Source organism: Ambystoma mexicanum, chromosome 9, assembly GCF_040938575.1.
Source record: "Ambystoma mexicanum isolate Mex_15411 chromosome 9, UKY_AmexF1_1, whole genome shotgun sequence".
Classification (NCBI taxonomy): Eukaryota; Metazoa; Chordata; class Amphibia; order Caudata; family Ambystomatidae; genus Ambystoma; species Ambystoma mexicanum.
The window spans coordinates 1,114,908,823-1,114,931,570 of NC_090931.1; the positions used below are offsets into that span (position 1 = coordinate 1,114,908,823).

The 22,748-nt window shown below is 43.7% G+C and overlaps 1 protein-coding gene across 5 annotated transcripts in view; it reads left to right on the forward strand.

Moving 5' to 3' along the window:
• The window catches only part of CACNB4 (calcium voltage-gated channel auxiliary subunit beta 4), a 1,461,524-nt gene that overhangs the window by 1,263,069 nt on the left and 175,707 nt on the right, over positions 1 to 22,748 (forward strand). For all 5 annotated transcript variants that reach the window (XM_069616452.1, XM_069616451.1, XM_069616454.1 and 2 more), the window contains 3 exons: positions 4,967 to 5,025; positions 10,285 to 10,394; positions 21,904 to 22,055. In XM_069616452.1, the coding sequence (XP_069472553.1) occupies positions 4,967 to 5,025; positions 10,285 to 10,394; positions 21,904 to 22,055 (321 nt within the window). The remainder of the gene's footprint in view (positions 1 to 4,966; positions 5,026 to 10,284; positions 10,395 to 21,903; positions 22,056 to 22,748) is intronic.

Consider the following 22,748-nt stretch of genomic DNA (forward strand, 5'->3'; position numbering starts at 1 on the left):
AGTATATTCACAATCACAACACGCTGTCTAAATTCCAGATAGGGTTTAGGAAATTCATTGGTTGCCCCTTGAATGCAACAATTTTGTCTCATCTACAGTGTCAGACTAAGCGCCCACACGTTGGGGCTGTCTACTTGGCTACCCTTGATTTAAGCACAGCTTTTGACAATGTGATCAGGGAACTATTGTGGGATAAAATGCTACAGTTTGGTTTCCCTGTTCATTTAGTCGCTCTAATTGCACTCTTGCATTCTAATACCAATTATAGGGTACGCCTAAACGAAATGGGTGCACTTACTGAGGAAATCTTGACCGAAGTCGGGCTTAAACAAGGCTGCTCCTTGGCAGCAGTCTTGTTCAATCTCTACATTTCGGGTCTCGAAACTTCCTGGACGGATGCTACTATCTATCCTGTTCAAATAGGCCTCTTAAATTAAATTGGATTGGCTTTGCGGACGACCTCCTTTTATTGGACAAAACCCAGTTTGGGCTGCAAACCAAATGGAATGTCTTTTCTGAATTTGCTGAATCTCTCAATTTAACTGTGAATCAGGCAAAATCACAAATTGTCATCATCTTAGATGGGAAAAAAGGATGTTGAAATTCAAATGGACCATAGGAAATGTAAATCTCGAGACTGTGAAAACCGTTAGGTATCTAGGATACACCTTATCAGACCAAAATTCTAAGAGGTGGTGGAAAGAGATATTGAATGAAAAACTCAAGCCACTGACAGCTCAAATGTGTATTATATTTTGCAAATATTGTAATTTTTCATTGCTGCCCATTATTCAATTTTATTTGCTTAAGATTGAACCATAGATCTTATACATCCTAGATATTTGTTCCACAGAGTTTGATGACTTTCTGGATATTGTGCAGGGGAAGTTGTGGAAAAAAGTTTTGGGTCTTGCTAAAACTATCCCCAACGATATAATATGCCATGAATTAGGCTTACTTCCCTTATCAGTTAAAAGGCATTGGAGGCTACTGAATAATTATGCGAAGATGCTATCCCCTCCTAAGAACTCGCTTTATGAAGATTGGAATGCTAAGATTGCAGCAGGGTCGTTGGTATCTCTATCTAAATGTGTGAGCAAAATGGATGCCAATTTGGAATTGATTGTTGCATCAAAAGAAGACCTAATAGCGGGTCTACCCTGCTGTAAACGTACATTTCGGCTGTACTACTGGTGTGTACAGTCGGATCGGATTGGCAACTATAAAGCATATTCAGAATATGCACATTTTAGGAGGAAACTGGGTGATTCACCCAAATACATTCTCAATTTCCTTGTGTGGCTGCCAGAAAGCTATATCTTAGGTACAAATTGAATCAATGTCACACTAACGAGCATGTGCAGCATTGGGATAAAATAAAGGAAGTGTCCAGTACACGAAAGGGGGAATGCCGTTTTTGTAGAATTGAAAAGGTGGTTGAGACCCTGAAACATTTGTTGTTATTCTGTGAGCATTTTGAGGTGCTAAGACTGAACGAATTTGGGACCTATTGGTACTCAGGATCTGTGTTAACAAGGAATGCGTTATGGAATAAATGCATTTGGAGAAACAGTATTAACATAATTATCAGACTTACGAAAATCTTGGCAGCGATTGATGAACAATTAATGCTGATTAATGCATAATGAATTAATGTTACGGGGACCAACCAATGTGAACATGAAAGGAGTGATGTCTAAGAATGTTTTTAGTTTTATGTAAAGGCGGAACTATAAAAGAAAGAAAATGTTTTTATGAAGATCGAATTTGTAACCAAGATGATATATGAAAGAATTGTTGTATGTCAAATTATTTTATGCTTGTAAAGGTTTTCTATGTAACCAAACACAATAGAATAATAACGCACTTTTCTTAACCCTTTCATGCACAGTGTTTTCCGTTTCGTTTTGGCAGAGGAAGTCATAGAATTCCAAGCCTAAAAATGTGGAAGTCATCTGATATTCAGAATACATTCACTTTCAATTTTGCAAGTAATCATCTTCCATTACCAAAACATGGAAATTAATTGTCGGGTAAAAATTATGGTTAGGTTTATTCTGCCTTCAGTTTTTTAAGCCTAGGGTAACTTTTAAACCCTCATTACAGTTTTGCCAGTATCCCGCCAGCAATTCCGGCGGGATACTGGCAAAACTGCCTTACCGCTTTCGCCGTCCGATATCCCGGTATTAGCGAGATATTGCAGGCGCTGGAGAAACGCCGCTAAATTCCCATTCCATAGATCGGATTGTCGGAATTCCTGGCATTTTTTCAAGACCGAGGATTGCATTTGTTCAGGCCTCAGTGCAGCATCAAGATGTGAAGGCAGAGGGTCTGGGAGACAATCAGGGAAAGTGCCATAAGATTTTCAGAGAGTACTTTGGAAACCCCCAGAGCTGGAAGTCATATCTTAGGCACATTACATTCTACGGAAATCTTTGACTTTTTGGAAGTTGTGTGCCTTTTTCGGGACTCAAACGCACAAAAAGGGGTTAACATGAGCACTGTTTACTCACCTTGTACTATTTCCCTATAATAGGGTGACCAAACGTCCTTATTTAAGGGCGGGTGGGAAGCGTCCTTATTTTTTATGACATATCTCCATCACGAGAAACTTCTGTAAAACAGTCATACGTCCTTAATGAAAGGCTTCAAAACACGCCCCTTACCAGAGGACTTCTCTTAGATTGGGCCAGTGCAGGCCAGGATAAAGTGGCAGGGAAACCAGTGGAGGAAGTGGCAGAAGGATGGGTGATACAAGATAAGAGAAAAAGTGAGAAAATTAAAAGACCATGTGGAGAAATGTTGAGATGCATAGAATGGGAAAAGCTCTGTGATGGAGAGAGCGACACATACAAAATTAATAAAATGTTGTATGCGTGAGGGAAGAGGAAGACAAACAAATATTACACGTACACCCAGTGCCCCGGGACTGTTCCATCATTATCCATCTCCATTCGTGCACTCAAGTAGAATGCATAAAAAGACCCCACATCGCCCTGAAAAGGCTTACATGACTTCAAATGCCACCAATTTTCGTTACAATAACCCTGAAATAAATGAACCTGTAAGAGGTTAAATATGCCCCAATCCAGCAAAGAAAATGAAGAAAACTCGGATGATTGTGCACATCAGTCTGTGGGTTTAGCCTTTCTTGTCTATGATATGTATTGAAAGGATCGGCCGTTGATGTCCTTCTTTTATGTCTATGGTATTCACTTGGCATAATTATTCGGTTTCGGTTTTAAATTATGGTCACTCTACTCATTAAGCACTTTGGCTGCCATTTGCTACCTGCTGTGCTCGTCATTACAAACATGCCTTTAATGTGTACGCCCTGATAGGCTGTGACATCATAGCATACTGCTGCTCTCCTAGGTTAATGTCACATCTTTAACATGAAGGGTGCGCTTTCATACAATGTGTGGTATGTAACAGTACTGAATTGTACATTGAACCGTATGGTGCTGGGTAATTTACACATAAGGCTTATTACTAGTCACAATTAGTGGTACACATTCACAGTGAACATGTACACGTTTTAAAGTCTGTTATTTGTTTCCTTCTGGACGTACTAAAAATGATTGTCCTAAGTGTGCATTTGTATATCATTGGTTGGTACAAGTGGGAAATAGATTCTGTTAAGTGATAATACAATGCAGGCTTTTCTACATGTATTTGTTATTGTGATTTGGCTTAACATTAAAACCTTGCACAATCTTCTACAAGAAAAGTAAAATAAAAATGCATTGTGAATACATCCGAGCAATGAGGCTTGTTATTGGGCCAACAGCAATGAAATGCAGATCACATGCAAATGAATATGATCATTCCTGCCACAATAGGCCCCTTCCAGTAGCTGAAACGGGTTCTTGAGAGTCCCGACATCTGATGTGTTTCTAGAGTATCTGTAAGTCATTGAATGGAGGATAGCTCAGAGTCAACGTGCTGGTCTTGGAAACTAGACAACAAGAGCAACAGAGATTCAAACCCCCGATTCACACTTAGAAACGGAACTCAGGTATTAAGTGGTTATAAAAAAACAATTAAAAATAAAGTTGCCTGGTCCTTTTGGCTCTATAGAATCTCTTTTCTCGTGAACGAACAAGGGCTAAAACATTTTGACTACTAAATGCCAAAGTTGCTAAATAGAGACTGAAAGTGGTGCCACTTCTCTGCATCGCAGTTTGAACTACCAGAAACAAACCCTCCTGCAGACTCTTTTGGGATGGAAGATGTGGGTTACTTGCATGGAATACTTGCATAGTATCAGGATGCAAAGACACATCTTGGGTGTGGGGGAAAAGCGGGATTTCAATCTGTCTGACTCGCAAGTATGTTTTTTCCTCGGATTCAGATGTCAACTAATGTGTGTTCTTCGTTTTTTCTTTTCCTCTCTTTCTCTTGAATTTATTGGGGGTTCTCCACCCACGTCCCCAGTGTACTCTCCCACCCTCTCTAAGTAAACCCCTCCCCGGCTCCAATCTACATTGCAATGTTGTGGGTGTGAATGTTGGGTGGTACCTGATCTTCCATAGGCTAAGGTTCCTAAACAAGGAAGGGAATGTGTAATCTTTGCTTGCACGAGATCTTTAAAATTAGAACGAAGCCTGCAAATAAATCCCTTTGCATCCTAGAAGAATGGTTGACCCGCCTAGATGGCGCTTCCAAGAGCTGCAATCTTTTCCTTGCGCTTCGCGTTTCTGCGCGACCGCTAGCGGCTAGGGCACCTGAAAGTGTCAACTGGAAAACTTGCAAAGAACGTGTGGCTGGGTGTTGATTAATTCTTTCTGAATGCAATTAAAACGCTGTACGCCAGAGCACATGTGAGCCTCGCATTGAAATGAGCCCCGTCTACGTGTAGGCAATTGATCAGTAATGTCTGTCTTCTGGCTTTTCCTTCTTTTCTTGCCTTTAACTTCTTTCTTTCTATCCCTTTTCCTTTTCAATTTCCCTCGCTTCGGGGAAGGTGACAGACATGATGCAGAAAGCGCTTTTTGACTTCTTGAAGCACAGGTTTGATGGGAGGTGAGAAATACGGTCATTCGCATATGTTGGGGCCTGGGGGGGGTTGCAGTGTCTGTTGCGATCCAGACAGAAATGCACGATGTCAAAGAAGCAGGAGAAGAAATATCCAAGTTAAATATGTGCAGAACAGTCTCACGTTTTTGTGTTGTTGCTGGAAATGAGAGATGCTGTGCGATAGGGGTAGCTCGGCAGCAGTGTAGATCACCATATCTTGAGATCAACTTGATCACAACAGTGCTTCCTGAGAACCTAATCTCTTTTCTAACATGTTTTGGAGTCGCTTTTATGAGTCGCTGTGTGTGTTCATTAGCATGGCTTAAATTAGGCGATTGTATCTTCGTGAAGGTAGGGTATTTGTTGTGTTGCTTTCTAGCCCGTTTTGGGTTTTATGTATTGAAACATCCTGATTAGTCTCCCAATGTGTGCAGCACCTCAGCAGACCAGTTACCTACTATGATATTATGTTACCATGTAGCCTATCCAGCACTGTGAACATGGAGGAAGTGTCACCTTTTGGCATGGAGGTAACATTCATATTTAACAAAGCCAGTATTCACAAAGGAAAAAGAGGGGCGAGGGTGGGGGGGCGGGGGGGGGTGGTGGGGCTATGATTGTATTATACAGCTGCTTAATCTAATGCGATTACATGCATATACTATTTACCTTACAAAGTTGTCTAATAAGTTGCGTAATGAGTGTACAGTTGCCAGAGCATCACATTTACTTTACTTTGCCATAAGCTGCACGCCTGGGACACATGGTAATGGAACCATGAAGCTGCATACTCGGGTACCAGAGCAAAATCCACTTTTTTTTAAATATTTTGTGCGATGTGGAAGTTGTTAACACATGTCCAACTAGAGCAGAGAAAGGGTTTACTGATTATTATGCATTTTTTCCAATGAAGTCTCTAGTAGAACACGGTGTCACTCATGCTTGCCTGCCAGTCCTCGGTCAGCTTGGTTTTATAGACACAATTACATTATTTTCTCAGGCGCAGAGTATTAAGGAAAGAGATTCCTTTTGTGTTGGGGGAAACAAAGGGCCTCATTACGAGTTTGGAGGCAGCCATGCCCTTAATAAGGGCATGGCTGCCTCCAAACTCGGGTCTGGGTCCGTGGTCCCTGAATGGGGAAATACCGGGCCATTCCGACTTTGGTGGGCCCGGTATTTCCCCACTCAGGGTATCCAGACCAGGACCTTCCCCATTCCCATTCGAGCCCCCATAGGGCTCAATGGGAATGGGGAGGGAATTAACAACGGGCCTGTTAATAACAGACCCGTTGTTAGCTCCCTGGTCGCCTCGCGGGACCCGCAAAGGACGTCTGGTCCAGAGCTGGTCCCACAAGGGAACCTCGTAATAGGGCAGAATGGGTTTAACGGCGCCGGCACCTTTACTGACGCTGTTAAACCCATTCCACATGGGTCGTTATGAGGCCCAAAGTCTGGGTTTGAAGGGGACATCCATCCTCAAGTGCCTTCTATCATCCGAATGCAAGCAGCAAACACTATCCCCAAAACGTAAGTAAGCTCACACATGTGAGATTCCTAAGGAAGCGTTAGAGCCTGCGTCAGAGGGCTCTATTGTGTGGTAGGGGACTGCCGCCCAAGTTAGTGGTTCCGAGATAAACACCAGGGTCTCTAGCGAGGGTGAGGTTTGTTTAGCGCACAAGAGAGCGCAATGGTAAGGGCTCTAATGCTAATAGAGCTTGTGCCGGGAAGAGGGCGGTCTCACCTGGGACTTTCTGTGGCACCACTTGTCCATGTCCCCTTCAGCTGTGTGTACAAATCACAAAGGTATGCTTGCAATGCAGCATTTAGTGGTGATTGGACCCTCCATCCCAAGCTTGCTAATTGGCTAGAGAGCTGGAAACAGTGAGAAGAACAAAGGAGATGCCCAGAATGCTAGGTTCTGTAGTTGGTTGGAGCCTAGATTCCACACTTTCTGACTGTCAAAAGAGAAGAAAACATTCTCGAATGCAGCAAGCTAGATGCATCATAGTAGTTGTATTTCGGAAGACTGGGGGCAGAGTTTTGACAAGAAACTCTGCATATAAACATGCATGGCTGACAGCATTCAGAAGATTGGGTGCTTTCCAATAGCAGATTAGATGCAGGACAGCACTATTAATCAGATGAAGTAGGGTGAGTGGGGGCAGAAAGAGGGCATTGCACTGATCATAATTTCAAATGTATTACACAATAAACATTGGCATAAACCGCACACACTTCACCACACCACAACAATGAAACAAATCACACATAGCATCGCACAACAGCACACGACAGCTACCGACTGAAAAATCACACCCAAGCTCAGCGAACGGTGTAAACCGAATTGAAGCTGCCAACAAAACTTCACAGCTTTCCTGAGACGTTTACCGCTAAGCCCTACTAACTTACCCTGCCCTCTTGCTTCTCAGATCCGCCAGAGGACCACTTTGGTGGTGATAGTGTGCGGTATAAATATTCTTTAACATAACATAACATTTGCATATGCTGCACAATTACCGATTTCCAAAGCATCTTATTTCAGAGGGCAGGATGGGAAATGATGGTAAGATCGGTGGTACAGACAGCTTGGGTACTCCTTTAGGAAAAATTTGATGCTTCTTCGGGGTAGTCTTCAAATCAAACACAGTGGAGATGGACTTGAGGTCAGAGGTTAGAGAGTTCCAGAGTAGGGAGAAGAAGCGCAAGTGATAGTTATCACAGGAAGGATGGGAAACACAACTGTTGAGAAGGGCTTGGCAGTGATTAGCAAGAGATGGGGCTAGCCAGGTTTTCTGAAGGTAGCCCATGGATAGATTTGTGGACAAGAAGGAATTTGAATAGGGAGCAATTTCATGTGGGCAGCAAAGTTAAGGGCTTTGTAATAGGAGAAGGAAGTTAGTCCCATGAGGAGGCTTGAATGGTTATCCCGCCTAAGGTTTGGAAATACCAGATTTAGTGGAATGAAAATTGAGTTTGGGTTGACTTTATGGCTTTCCCTGAGGTTGAACCGGGTATCCATAGCAGTGGAGGTAATTGACTTCTGTAGTTTGAGATAGCTGTCAACGAGAACCCAAAGGCTTCAGCCACAATGGGGAGTAAAGAGAGTGTGTCAAGGGGAACATATTTTAAAGAAGGAATGTGGAGTGCAGCATTACAAGAGGGGAGGTAGATCACCTCAGAGCTGGAGGACTAATGCATCAGGCAGCATAGCGCCATCCGGTAGTATATAGTGTCCAGGAAGTCTGTGATGCAGTAAGATAGCTCTGGTGCTAAGGAGAAAACAATGTGCGTGTCATCCTCAAAGAGCTCATATGAGAACAGTCACTTGCCAGGGGCGAGGTGTAGAAAGGAACTGACCCTTGTGGACTCTGACTGGTAGATAGTTGGGTAATGGTGTTCTACAAAACCAGCAGTTAGACAAGCAGTGGTTATCTAGATAGGAGGCAATATTGGCAAGGGCAGTGCCATGGAAGTGGCGATAATAGTGATTCAATCGAAGAGGTGAGTGGTCAACAGTATGGAAGAGAGGTAAAGCAGGATGAGGATGGAGTGTATGTGGGAATAACGAGCAGTGGTGATGAAGTTACATACGTGTGAGGACTGTTTTTGTAGAATGATTGCTTGCAAACCCACAGTAGGAAGAGGTGAGGCGGTTGAGCGCCACGTGCTCTATGATTTTAGAACAGTTGTGTTGAAGGGGAATATGCCATCAGCTTGATTTTTAGGGACAACCATTGTGTTTTTAATAGAGAGTATGAAAGCAGGCTTAGCTTAACAGCCTGGGGTGTAAAGGGTTCTGCACACAAGGTGATTGGTGTCATTGCAGTGGAGTGGAGTGGTGGGTGAGGAATCCCAGAGAATGGATGCAGTTAGAGTGGGTGGTGGCGAAGAGGAGGAGGAGAAAGGGGAGGGGTTTAGTGAGAGTGTTGCAGATTTAGTTGAAAAGTTGCCGGCAAAGTGATCAGGAGAGAAAAAATAAATGAGAAAATAGGGGCTTGAGAGTATTGAAGGGGAAACTAATATGGACTGGAGCATCCAAGATAACCTGCGAGGGAGAGAGCAGAGAGGTGGTGAGGGTGGGATAGTGAGAGGACTTAGCAAAGTCAAAGGCATGACACATGATTCTTTTTAAGGAGCAAGAAGACAGGAGGGGGGGCTTTGCACTAGGACCATAAGCGGTAGCACATATTTGGTCTCACCTGTTGGATAGCAGGGAAACCCCAAGGTTGAAGAGGAGTGAAGGTCAGTAATGGCCAGGGCCAAATTTACAGATTCAAGCAAAGCACGCCAGCATGATTTCTGGGGTCTTAATGCCTTTTTTGTTTATGTTGAGAAACAGCACAGTTGACATTTCTCAACTTTAAAAAAAAACTACATTAAATGGCCACCATGGACATAGGGGTGAGGGAACTACATGTAGTCTGTTCTCCACTCTTATGACGCCCACTGACCGAGTGACAGCAGGAGTTGTGGGGAGCTGGCAATGGGTGAGGATGCCGCAGGTAAGTGGGGTGAGGGTTGGGGGGATGTGGAAGTAGCAAGGGGAAGCAAATGCTTTTGCCCCGGCAGGAAATATGGCAGCCTCCCACTTCTCAGGAGGCTCAGAAGGCGTGCAGTAGCATAAGAAAAAGTCTGCCTTCTGGGGTTCATGATTGGCTAGGAGGTGCCATTACATTACCTCCTCGGTGCTCATTCGCCTTATCATTGTTCTCCAATGACACCATGGACACCTTTCTATAGTAGTCTGTTTACCTGTAGTCATAACTGGACTACTGCAGCAAGCTTTAAGCAGTCCTGTCTTGTGAGCACGTGGCCCACATACACAAAACACCTGTTGCCTTCTCTTCAATACAAACGGGATCCTGCATTTATCCTGGGCAGAGAGTAACCATCAGAGAGAAAGCTTTCATCTGGAAAAGTAGTGGACGCCCAATTTTGCAGTGTTACTTAGGGGTATAATACCATCCCCCAGGCTAGAGCAATCTGATACCCTGCTGAAGACGTGTCTCTTTACTTAGAGTTTCCATGGCTAGCAGAATGGGTTCATACACATAATCCTTTGCTGTGCCCTGAGGTGAAAGCACGCGTCCTATGGTGAGAGTTTACCTTTGTTGAAGAACTATAGAAGAAAAATCTGTGATTAGACAACCATGTATTCGCTATTTGTCAGTAAGGCAAAAGTCCTTTGATTCGATCTCCCTTCCTCTATAATAATAGCTTTCCAGTATTGTAACTCACAATTGATTGGCTCTGTTCTCTTTTCAGGATATCAATAACCAGAGTAACAGCAGACATTTCTCTTGCCAAGAGGTCGGTCCTCAATAACCCAAGCAAGAGAGCAATAATTGAGCGCTCTAACACCAGGTCAAGTTTGGGTAAGATTTTAAGATTAAATCTTTATACAGATAACAGTGCTAAACTCACTTGCCTTTCTTCTCAGGGGGTAGTCAAGATAGTTGTATCCCAGGCCAGCTCTGTGATTGGGTTGTTTTGCACTGACAAGTAGAAGACCAGGCACAGCTTGACACTCACAGCACTCTTGCCTACTATGAAGACGCTCTCCAATGCTTCACTTTATTCGGTAGATATTGGGCCTCATTACGACTGTGGCGGCCACGGTATGAACGGTGCCGGTAAGGGACCAACACCGTTCATACCGGGCCGCCACATTACGGGTTCTGCAGCGGGTCCCACTCTGTATGCCTGGCCAGACCAGAAGTGCAGAGCGGCACCCGCTAGCAGAACAGGATGCTAAAAACGGACCCGTCATTAACGGGTCCGTTGTTAGCATCCTCCCCATTCCCATTGAGCCCTATGGGGGCTCAAATGGGAATGGGGACGTACCGGATCCGGGTCCCGCGAATGGGAATTACCGGGCCCGCAAAGGTCGGAATGGCCCGGTAATTCCCATTTTGCGGGACCCGGACCCGAGTTTGGGGGTAGCCATGCCGCTAAAAACGGCATGGCTACCGCCAAACTCGTAATGAGGCCCATTGAATTGTACCTCACTATACAACATAATGCTTTGTCAGAGTGCTTGGAATGGAAACGCACCTGTGTCACAGTTGGATAAACATCTACTATCAAAATACATCAATGTGGAGTGACGAAAACAGGATTTGTTTGAAATCTGAGCATTATTTATATGCATGATTGGCATTAGCTGTCAATGGTGCTTTTACATTACTGAAAATATCAATACTTCAGAATCCCTGCCAGGTTAATCACAGAATCAGTTATCTATGCCACTTATCTTATCATTATTAATTAACAGTGAAACTCCTGCTAGAGCTTATCACTAATCAGTGCTTGTGATGTCATCCTTTGCTAACATAGGTACACATATACACATATGGCACACATTTTAAAAATACATTGCTCACAAATGCTATGGATTTGTTGCATCTGGCTTCTACTTTCTGCTTCGCAGAAAGAGGCTTCAGTTAACGCAGCCTCTAGGTTTTCTTAGAGCCCTGCCTTGATCCATTGAAGAGCTAACAAACAAGAAGCAAATCTTCCCAGGAGCAATATCCCCGCTAGATACTTTATGATCTCTTCTCAAAACCCTGAAAACATCTTCCTTGACCTAGATCATCCAAAGTCACAAAACTACTTGGACCCCTGTTTCTAAATCAAGGAGAAGGCGTGCTGCCCAGCTATGAATATTATTTGTCTCGGGTTAATTCCAAGCATGCATATGCTTGGAGAATAATTTACTTTCAATTTCCATACATATGGGCTATAAACTGCACCTGGACTCTCGGTCCATTTAGGCTTTCACTTTAGGCTGCAGAGGTGCTCGCCCGCTTTTCTTACTGACTTCCTAAAACGGTAGAAGAGGAGTTATTCAAAGTCGTGGGGGCACTTCCAGCTACAGTGTCACCATTACATTCTTTTTCAGTCGAAAAAGATGTTCTACAATTGAGTCTAAGGTGTCTTTGGAGCGCATGGAGAGGGTGGTAGAGGGTACACTTCGTTTAAGGCTAGCATTATGTCTATGCGATGATAGGGGAAAGGAAAAGAGAACCGAGGTGAAAAAGTTTACATATTTTTCTCCACTATTTTACAGTGAGGTAAGTGACAGTCAGGTTACTTTGACAACCAGATGCTTAACAAAACTTTGGATCGATTCACAGGTACAGATATGGGAAGTAGACTTTATTTGGGAGCAGGGTCTGCACGTGTGTATAGTGCACATCGCTGTTCCATGCATAAGAATCTTGAAAAAGGAAGGTAGGTGTCAGTGATTTGGCAGAGAGGAGAATGATCACAGCAGTGTACATACCCAAGTGTCTGATAGTCTTACAGGAGCCTCATTCTTTGCCTTTTTGTAATCCTTTTATAATGCTCTCATTTTTTTATACTCCATTCATATGAATCTACTGTAGCTGATCCAGCCATTACTCTAGAAACACTCCAATGACATACTGATGCTTAAGTGGATAAAGGAAAAAGGTGTGATCCTCAGAAAACAGAACATAGACTATGGTATAAACCTGATCGCCACTTGAGATCACAGTTTACCACCTGCTCCTTAGGGAATACTGTACAACGTCCTGTGTTACACAACCCTTTTATGGTTGCCTTTATGGTCAAATGGGTGCAGCCACTGGGGACATTTCTTTATTGACAAAATACAAGGCAGAGTTTCCTGATGCATGTAAAGTCCTTTTGGAATCGTCACCACATGAAGGTGTTTCACATTCATCTTGTAAAAATGCTGGCAGCTCTTTCCTTCCTCAGTCAGTATATGTGGACAATATTTCAGGATATACAGGGTAACATAATACCCATTATTTGTTGCACCCTAATCCTGCCTGGGACTTGGCGGCTCATCCGCACTATAGTTGATACATCCTCCAAAGAAGGTCTAGTCCCTTATTGTTGCAGTGAGGATTGGATGTCCTGTTATTTAAGGAGGTCAAGTTGAACTCCTTAACCATGGACCAACTTTCATCCAATCGCAAACCTCACTTTCATCACCAGGCTGATGATGACATATGCAGTCAAACAACCAATTGAATTTTAACAGATAATCAATGTCTTTCCTCCTTTCAGTGTGGGTTTCACCCAGAATCATTACCAACACCAACTTACTCCATGTATGGAAGGACCTGTTCTAGAGACTGCAGACAACATGCTCCAACTTAAAAGACATTAGTCAGGTGGCCCGAGTTTGGCCACCCCCCATTACCAGGTTTTATGATCACAAAGGATAAAAGTGGGGAATTCCAGGTATCTACCTGCACCCTGTGGTGTTCCACTCGGGTCCTAACACGCACCTGCATTGTTAATGTGTATAAAGCCCTTTCATTTCTATCACAGGACGGTTACAGAAACAGATCCATTTCTTTGCTTATACAAAACCATTTGTATAATCCCTGCATCGTGCATATTATGATGGCCGGCCACAGTGAAGATTATCCAGGAAAGATGCTCACTAGCCAGCTCCAGCTACATTTTTATAAAACTGAAATTATTTTTCTGAACTGGAAAGTTAGGTCCGATTTTTCATCTAAGCCCCTGTCTATAGACGGATTACACCCACTAGTGAGAATATTGAAAATACAGGGATCCTCTTATATGAACAAATAGCACTAGAGATCTATGTTGCAGTGGTTTTTAGAAATCCACCAGCCCCTGTCACTGCTAATGCTGATGCTCTCTGTGATCAGTGTAAAATAGTGGTCAGTGTGGTTATATACTCCAGGACTGACCACATGAGCTTAACGGTGGCCCCTCTAAGCTTTAGATAGCACAAAACCCTGGTGGTCAGAAAAGCAGCTGGGCCTCTGAATGGAAGGACCCTGCCATACTCTGGAATCTACTCAGCTGTGACAATTCAAATCTTCATTTTTTTTTTTTAATACACAATGCTTTATGCCAGTTTTCCACTTTTTATGTAATAATGAGGGTTATCATTCCCCAAATATAATGGTACACAATTTATTAACCTCAGAAGGATGAAGGACCGAGTCGGCCCTAATGAGAGTGAACCTTCGTCCTGCAGGCTGCACACAGATATCTGAGGTGAATGCCTGTCTCTCTGAGCTAGCCGATTGATATCACCACCATGCGTAAATGCATACTTCTTAGTTTTGATTAAATAAAACACTTAGTCTGTCTGTGGATCAGAACCTGAATAGTAGCCGAGCACTTTACACTGAAGTCAGAATATAAGTCTTGGAGTTTGATTGAGAGGGGGCACAGGAAGTTGAAATTTTGAGTAGGCATCATGCCCGGGTTGAATCTTCCTTAGGAGAGAGGTGGGATTGGATACATACATTTGAGCATGCCTATGCCTGCTTCATTTTAAGAGGGGGGTTGGGTTCAGGTGGGGACAGGAATCAGCCAGTGACAAGTGTGTATGTATCTTATGCCCTTTCCAACATGTATTTCTTAAAGTATAGTTTTCGATAATTTCTTGAAATACATCACGGGCGAAGCACATCGTCGTTCAGAGGGACATGTCTAGAGAATGAGTGACTTGGAGTTTGTCACCTCTTGAACATTGTAAGTGTTGGTTGTATTTCCTCCTTGCTGCATCAGTCACAAGATCCTCCAGTTACAGTGTGACAAATCTGGACAATTTAGGCCCAACTACTTCAACATGAAAGTTCTCTATAACTAGCTGGAAGAATTGAAAATGTCCTGGGTCAGTGGTTAGGGAAGAAGAATCAACCCCAGGTACTCGAGCTGATTGCATTAGAACAATTCATTCAAGCGTTGCCTCCATCCCTCCAGAAAGTCATCCTTCACCAGCCTCAACATTCCCTAGACACAGCTGTACAAGTAGCTCAAGCCCACTCAGAGGCCTTCAAATACTTGAGAGCAACAGGGAAACAAGGGGAACTGCTAAGAGATTTTAAATCACCTCTTAAAGTCCCTGCACTAGAAATACCCAGAAAGTTAGAAAGAACCCTTCCGAATAAATCCCATCCAAAAGATGAGACAGCTCGGAGACCACTGTCTCTCCCTATAAAATCTACCATGGCGAAGAAGTAGGACAAACCAAGTCCTTTGCTCCTAGCCTACCCACGTGTTTCTTCTGTCCTAAAAATGGGATAGAGAAACCCATGGAAATAGGGTGGGTGGGGACTGAAGAGCAGGAATAAGCAGGAATAAGAGGAAGAAGGGACACAAGAGGAGAGGCTAGCAGAAACAACGTTTGTTACTGAATACCCCAACCATTTCAAATCCAAGAAACAGTCAGGGTTAACAATATCCCTGCCCAAGCCTTGATTGATTCAGGGAGAAAACAGACGGCTGTACGCTCAGACTTAGTCTACCCCAAAGCTGACAGAAATTTGAAAAATCACATGTCCACAGAGACTTGGAAGCCTACCCCAAAATTCTCCTTAACTTCGAGGTTAGAGGACAGCAAACAGACAGCCATAGACCCTCGCCTGCCATAGGAAGTAATCTTTGGGACTGATTTCCCCACTTTTCCAGATCTGCTACAACCATCTCCTAAAGACAAATCCCCAAGATACTCTCCGTTATTCTCGTGGGAAAATTTCAGAGAAGAACCACCATCTGTATGGGTTTGCAAATATAGCCACCAGCAAAGAGTGATCGACTAAAAGAAAAGACCTCCCCAAAAAAAACAAGACCATGTGGACTCTCTAAATTGTTACCCACTTACAATTCTAGGGGGAGCGTCTCTCTTAACAGGAAGGGTATGTGACAAATCTGGACAATTCGTCCCTTCTCCCCAGAGGGGAGCCACCCCCTGTGAGGCTAGGGAGGTGAGCCTGCTCCACAAGACCTTCCCTAGGGGCCTGGGCAAGTGGGACCTCACTGGGAGTGACTCCACTCTCGGGGACAAGGACTCCTAGTCAAATGTGGACCTCCCTGAATGACTACATTGTCTGCATACATAGGACTTGAAAGAAGTGTTTCATCTCAGATTTTAACTACAAATACCAGCAATCTCCTGTTGGCTTCAGGTAATGCTGACTTCCATCTGATAGCCGCCTTAAAGTAAGGACACCTTTTTTGATTGAGATTACTTAAACAGGCCAAAAACTGTGAATGGAGAGAAGAACCTCCGACGACATGCCCGACTCGTATGGAGGGTGGAGAATCCACGATACGCCGAGACGAGCCTCTGTGGACACGTCCTGGAGGGGCAGAGCTATGCCCAGTCACGGAACCACTGGTACTGTAGTGTGAACGAGGTCGGCAACGCAGCGGGTATGCTGACCAAGTAAGAGGCTCTGGTCAGGAAAGGAGCCCAGATGGAAAGAAAACTATCTTCCCTGGTGGCGTGACCAATAGAGCAGAGTAGTGGGTCAGGTGCTCAACAACCAACGCCAAGATCAGGGAAAAGAAAGGAGCCTGAGTCCCAGAGCGCGACACAACAAGTGCTGGTCGTAATGAGACAAGTCCGAACAGGGAAGCAAACACTCACAAAGTGAGGATGCCAGCAAGGGCTATCAGCCTGTGGGGTCAAAGACTGCAAAAGCCGTTCATGGTAAGGAAAGCTCGGAAACAGCAACAGGCACAAAACCGAGATAATACGGGGTGAAAGAGATGTGAATATTGTGTACCAAGGCTGGAGAAGCCACCAAGACCATGAAAGCCAGCGAGAGTAGAACAGGCATGTGAACCAAGTACATTAGATTGAAGGAAAGACAAACACTGTTTATGAAAGTGGGGAAGCCGTTCACAGTATACGAATCTAAGAGAATTGTTTGAACACATGTCCTGTGAACCAGGGAGTGGAAGGGATACGTGTGCTTTGTATCATTGCTGGAGAAGCCAACAGATATGTGAGATTAGCCAGGAGGAAAGTTTAGCGGCAAAACATTTGTCCGTGCAAGCAAGACAACGCATAGCAACACAGGTTTCGAATCCCAGGTTTGCACTTAGATGGTTCCTGGTATTAAGCGCATTATAAATGAACAATTATTACAATTATTAATTGGACTAAGAACTAATTACCCTACCCAACAACCACAGGACTTTGGGGAGTCTCAGTACCACATGGGTGGGATACGGAAACTTATATGCAAAGTGATCCTGAGGGATATGACTACTGGTAAAAAGCTGAAGTGATCCTGGAAAGATTTAACCAGTGGTAAAAGAGCAGAAAAACACACAGAAGGAAATATATGTCCTTTACCACTTTACCACATAGTGGTCTGAGGAGCCAGGAATGAGACTCGGTCATAAGGAAGTCATAGTTTTGGTCAAAGACATTTATTAAAATAAAAGGGGTTGGGGAAATGCCTTTCTGTACCTGCTCTAAGAGGTTCTCCCCTGCCTAAAACCAAAACTAAGGGTCTGTCAATTGCAGAATGTTCAAAGCAAAACCGTGCCGTGTCCAAAGTACTATTCTAGCACTCACATTCTAACAAACTAAATCCTAAAGTGAAAGGGGTAATGTCTTTGGCCTTAAATCGTTCACAAATAATCAAAAAGAAAAATGTTTAACACCAACATAAATGTTTTGAACAGGATAGAGTTCCTTATTCCAAAGAACAAGTCCCTTCCCGTGGATTTCTCCTCCCTAGGTTGCTTATTCAACTATGTTAGTTCCTTGGGTTTTTATCTTGAGTAATAACACAATTAGTGTACAAACCAACTTGGCTCCTAGTGTACAAACCAACTTGGCTCTCAGTCTTTGTCTTGTTCCAATACCTGGTGTACTCTCTTGCCAGGTTTTTGCTCCCCTTCTCGTGATCAGCACAGCCTTTTTGTTAATCCTGGTTTACTTTTCTCAGGACCAGTTAAAGCATTTATTCCCTATCCAATGTTCAACTTGTCCTTGCCTGGTGTACTTACCTAGCAGGGCTTCCTTTTATACACACACTTGCAACTGCCTAGTATACTCTCCTGCCAGGACTTTCTTAAATGAACACCCTTGCAACAGCCTGGTATACTCTGCTGCCAGGGCTTTCTTAGATGCACTCACTTGCAACTGCCTGGTATACTCTCTTGCCATGGCTTTCTCATATATCCTTTTTACACCTTTAATTTGCCTGGAATATTTCCCTGCCAGGGCTTTTCTCAGGAGGGCTCTGTGCACCTTTCCAAAATTGATAGTCTTGTTTCTGCTTTTTCTGATGTTCTATCTGCCTGGGATTTTGTCCTGCCTTGGCTTCTTTTACATGTGTATCTCATACACTCATAAACTGAAAGTCTTGTGTTTTCCTTCCGTTCCCTCTTTCAGAGAAATACTCTTCGATCTTTCGCTCTCATAGGCTTCATTAAGTTTTACTTGGTTTTGGTATGGCTGCCAACAAGCACCGGTGTCCCTGCTTCCCCTGGGTGGACTGACCGGCTTTGGCTGATGTTTTCTCCTTCTCCAGTGGTAAGCCGGCAGTGGTTGTTCGGCGTCTCCTCTTCGGTTGCGGTATCCGCTTCTTGGCTCCTCTACGTCCCGCGGTCCCTGCTGGGCTCTTTTGCTTTGTGTCTTCAAGCTCCGGTAAGGTGAAGGCTGACGTCAAACACCTGCAAACACTGGGGAGTCCTCTGTTGGCTTCTGGCGTTCCCGCAGCATGTCTCTTCTCTTGGTCAGCTTTCCTGTTTACGGTTCTCAAGCCGGTCGGCTCCACAACCCTCTCGGCAGCCTCAGTCTCTCGGCTCGTTCCGTGAGAAACAGCTCTCTCCAGCAGCTCTCTCCAATCAGCTGCTCCACCGGTTTAAATCTCCCAGGCACTCGCAACGACTAGAGCGCAGCCTGTGTTCCTGGCCTTCCTTGATCTGCATTCCTCTGTTCATCTTCCTCGTTGCAGTTCTCTGGTAGTTATGGGAATTTAAGTCCATTCTTGAATTTCTATATGTTAAGTATGGAAAGTCTGGGTGATTGTTCTTTAAAGGTAAGTCAGTTGTAGATAACTTGTAGGTAGAGGCTTAGATGGTGTTTTCATTAATAAGGGTAAGTCTGATTGCGATGACTTACATACAGCTTTCATTAAAAGGTCTTCATCATCTTTCCTAGGTGGATGGAGGGAGGTGTTACAGTATGCCATTAAGGCATTAGGCAGGGATGGTGTATCCTGAAAAGAAGAAAGGGGATACCATATCTCATTCGATGGTGCCATGATATTCTCCCGGATGTTGTCTACCCACCCCATGTGATCCTTCCTCATATAGCCGACCCCAGGGTCAGGATCAGGTAGCGGCAGTGGCCCTGGCCACCTGGGGATAGGGGATAAATGACCGCCCGGAAAGGAGTGATGACACCATCGGATTCGTCAGAGAGAGAGGGGAAGAGAGAACTGTCTAGAAGAATTTTATTTTAAACAACTACTACACCTGAGGACTGTGCATTATGCAAAGACATTGTAACGGAACTTTGAGACTCATAATAAGTCCTCTAAGAGCTGGGCTGAGCAGAAGACATTCCGAGACTGTTCTGCAAGCCTCCATTTCTTCTAGTTAGGTTTTCTAAAAGTGGTAGGGCCATATAGTAGTTAAGAATTTGGACTCGGGACTCTATTTTGTACTAGGACAAGCACCTTTAGTTTTTGTTTTAGAAGGCAGGGGCTTTTTCCCTTATCGTGATAGGGCCAGTTAGGCATTTTATTTTACTTTGAATAAATGCATTTACACTATGATCCACAGTAGTCCAAGTCGTTCTTCTGGTTCACCACAACAGTCAGTCTTCCGACAAGGAACTTGGGTGTGTGGTGGTGGAAATATTTGTAGGTCATCCATGCACTATTGAACACACAATAGGCATTTATGGGTAAAGACATAAGGGCGGGTGATTGCAGCGTGCCTACGTACAGACATGTGGTTGTATACCGTATTGCTTTTAATGGGACAATACCATTTTTGGGTAGGCTGATCAAGAGCGCATTGCCACAGACTAGTCTTGCTGGAACCACAGCTTGTACCACTGTGCAACAAGTCAGTTCTGGGATAAAGTTTGAAATGTCATTGAAATTGGGCTTCTTCAACTGTGTTTTTGATATGTTGGTCAGACTGACGTTTGCTATCTAACACGAGCCCCAGTGATTTTGTAGTGACTACTATGGGCCTCAGTACGAGTTTGCCGATAACCTACCTGTACTACCGGCGAGTTACTGGCAAACTCGCCTTACCGTTACCGGCACCCAATATCCCAGTGTTACCGGGATATTAAAACAAAAATGTTTTTATTGTATTTGGTTTGTGATCTGAATACAATAAACAAACCTTTACAATGTAATACAAAACATAAATCTTCATAATTCATCTTTCCAATAAAACACCAGAAAACCAGCCCAATCCCTGTAGTTTGGGAAAGAGCGGCCTGGGCGGTAGGGGGATCAAGTCCTCACATTACAGGTCAAGGCCCCCTCCTTCCCAACTAGACATGCGTTTCTCCCCCCAAAAATGTCCCAAACCTCTTTTGGCTCTGGTTCCTTAAAAAGTTAATTCATATCCCCCAGTCTCAGTTTTCTGATACAGGGATGTTTTCCAGCGTTGTTGTCTAATATCACATGCTCCCGCTCCTTTGATGATGTCTTTATCTTGGTTTAGGAGGTTTAGGGACCTTAATAGATCAACCAATGCTGCTGTCAGCAATTCTTCGTGCCCTGATATCATTCTATGCCACATATTTTCTGATGTTAACCATTCAGTCCTTTCTACAAATATGCCCAGTTTTTTTACCCTCAGCGCCCAGGTTCTTCAGAATGTAAGTGATTTTATAGAACCCAAAGGTTCGACTTCCCAAATGTTCGACTTTTTTAATTTTTTTTATTTCCCGCAAATATATGTGTGGGGGGAGACCTGCCACACAGCGCCCCATCTTACCCCTATACATTTTTTATATACTTTAACCCCCCCACATATATATATATGCAGGAAATTGGGGGTCGAACTTTTGGGAGTCGAACCTTTGGGGTTAGGTCAAATTGTTCTAAACCGGTTCCTACAGACTCCATTAATAAATGCTGCAGTGACTGGTTTGCTGGAGCCGCACAGCCCTCACAATATTTCACAGCTTTGTCCCCCTGTTTTCGATGTTACTGGGATATTACGGGTGTCGGCAACAGCGGTAAGTTCCCATTCCATGGAGTCGCATGGGATGGGAACTACTGAATGACTGGCACCATTGCTAACAGTGACAATGATTCAGTAATTTCTCTGTTGGTAGGGGCCTGAACGCCCGGCAGGTCAGGACTGCCGGTAGTGCACTGCCCCTTTCAGCAGACTTGCAGTGAGCTGGTCCGGTAAAAATGCCAGACCCGGTAGTACCAGCATCTGCTCATATCAGCTCACCCATAACGAGGCCCTATCTATGTATTATTTCTCAAAAAGCACTCTAAAATGGCCCTGTTTTGTGCTATAACAAATACATTTAATTAGATTATTTTCAAAATGTCTATAATGTAAGATGGGGTTAACATATGTTTTAAAATCAGTTTCTAGCATTTTCTAGTATGCTAATAAGAATGGTTCAAAATCTGTGACCAGAAAAGGGACACAGTCTCTGTCTTTTAACTTTGTACCAGGTTATGCAACCTGGGATCTGGGACCAAACCACTTAACCACTAGTAAAAGAAAAATATCCCAGGGTGAATCAAATTTTGAGTACAACAATATAATGAAAGTTACTATCCACTGAACTTGACAAAGGGCGGCGGAACGAGCCGGAAATCTGGCACAGCTGATGCACTGCCGATTTTCCATTAAAAAGAGGAAAAATCATAATACAGAAAATGTTTGTAAAGGCTGTGACACATGAGTTGCTATGTTCTCGCTAAGTATTTGTATACCCTCAGGAATCATTAATCAGATGTTTGAATAAAGTGTGTATTGCCCATTCTGAGTGAATAAAATAACAAACACCTATGCTGCCCCCTTTTTTGATCAGTTATGTGTTTCTAGTGCTCAAACAAGGTCAGCCCTTGTGTATTACCTTCTCTTCTCTTTCATTCGCAGCTGAGGTTCAGAGTGAGATCGAGAGAATCTTTGAGCTCGCCCGATCCCTGCAATTGGTTGTTCTCGATGCGGACACGATCAATCATCCAGCACAACTCATCAAGACATCGTTAGCGCCAATCATCGTCCATGTCAAAGTATCATCTCCAAAGGTAATTGGCAGATCTCACTTCAAGGGTCTTTGGAGTATCATGCTGACCCAAGGTCTCAGTGAACACTTGAAAGTACTTGCCACTCCTAGGTGTGTTTTTTAGTAAAAGTAGAAACTATATGCAACGAATCAGACACAGACGTAGCAACAAACGTAGCAACTATAGGCACCTCTTTGTACTGCCCCCTAGGGCTCCAGCCAAGCATGCCATTTATGTGCTGTGGGTGGTGGGGCTTGGAGAGAAAATCAACAATGAATACATGCTAGTCTATACGAGAACTGCTCATTGTTGCCAATGGCTCCAAGCTCTCATTAGGTGGGGTTTGACTGTAGAGTGACATCATAATCATTTTAAATTTCTGAACAGAATGCCAGTGAAACTTTGAAATAGATATTTGTACAGCATCTTACGCATTTGATTTTCAGCATCACCTGCAAGGCAATTGGGTCTTGTTGATTTCTGCCATCACAGTCCAGGTCTGACTCTTCAGATGCCAGAATTGAAATATGTAGATCTTGATTTGTAGAAGTGGACTCTTCATAGAGTTAGCCCCAAGCTGAAAGGAGCCACAATTCTTCCCTAGGATTGCTCAGTGTAGTCCATTGTGAAAACAATTATCCTGCAACTGTGCCTCTCCATCAATACATAGCCACCTTTCTTTTACGACCAACGATTTCCTCATGAAAATGTGCC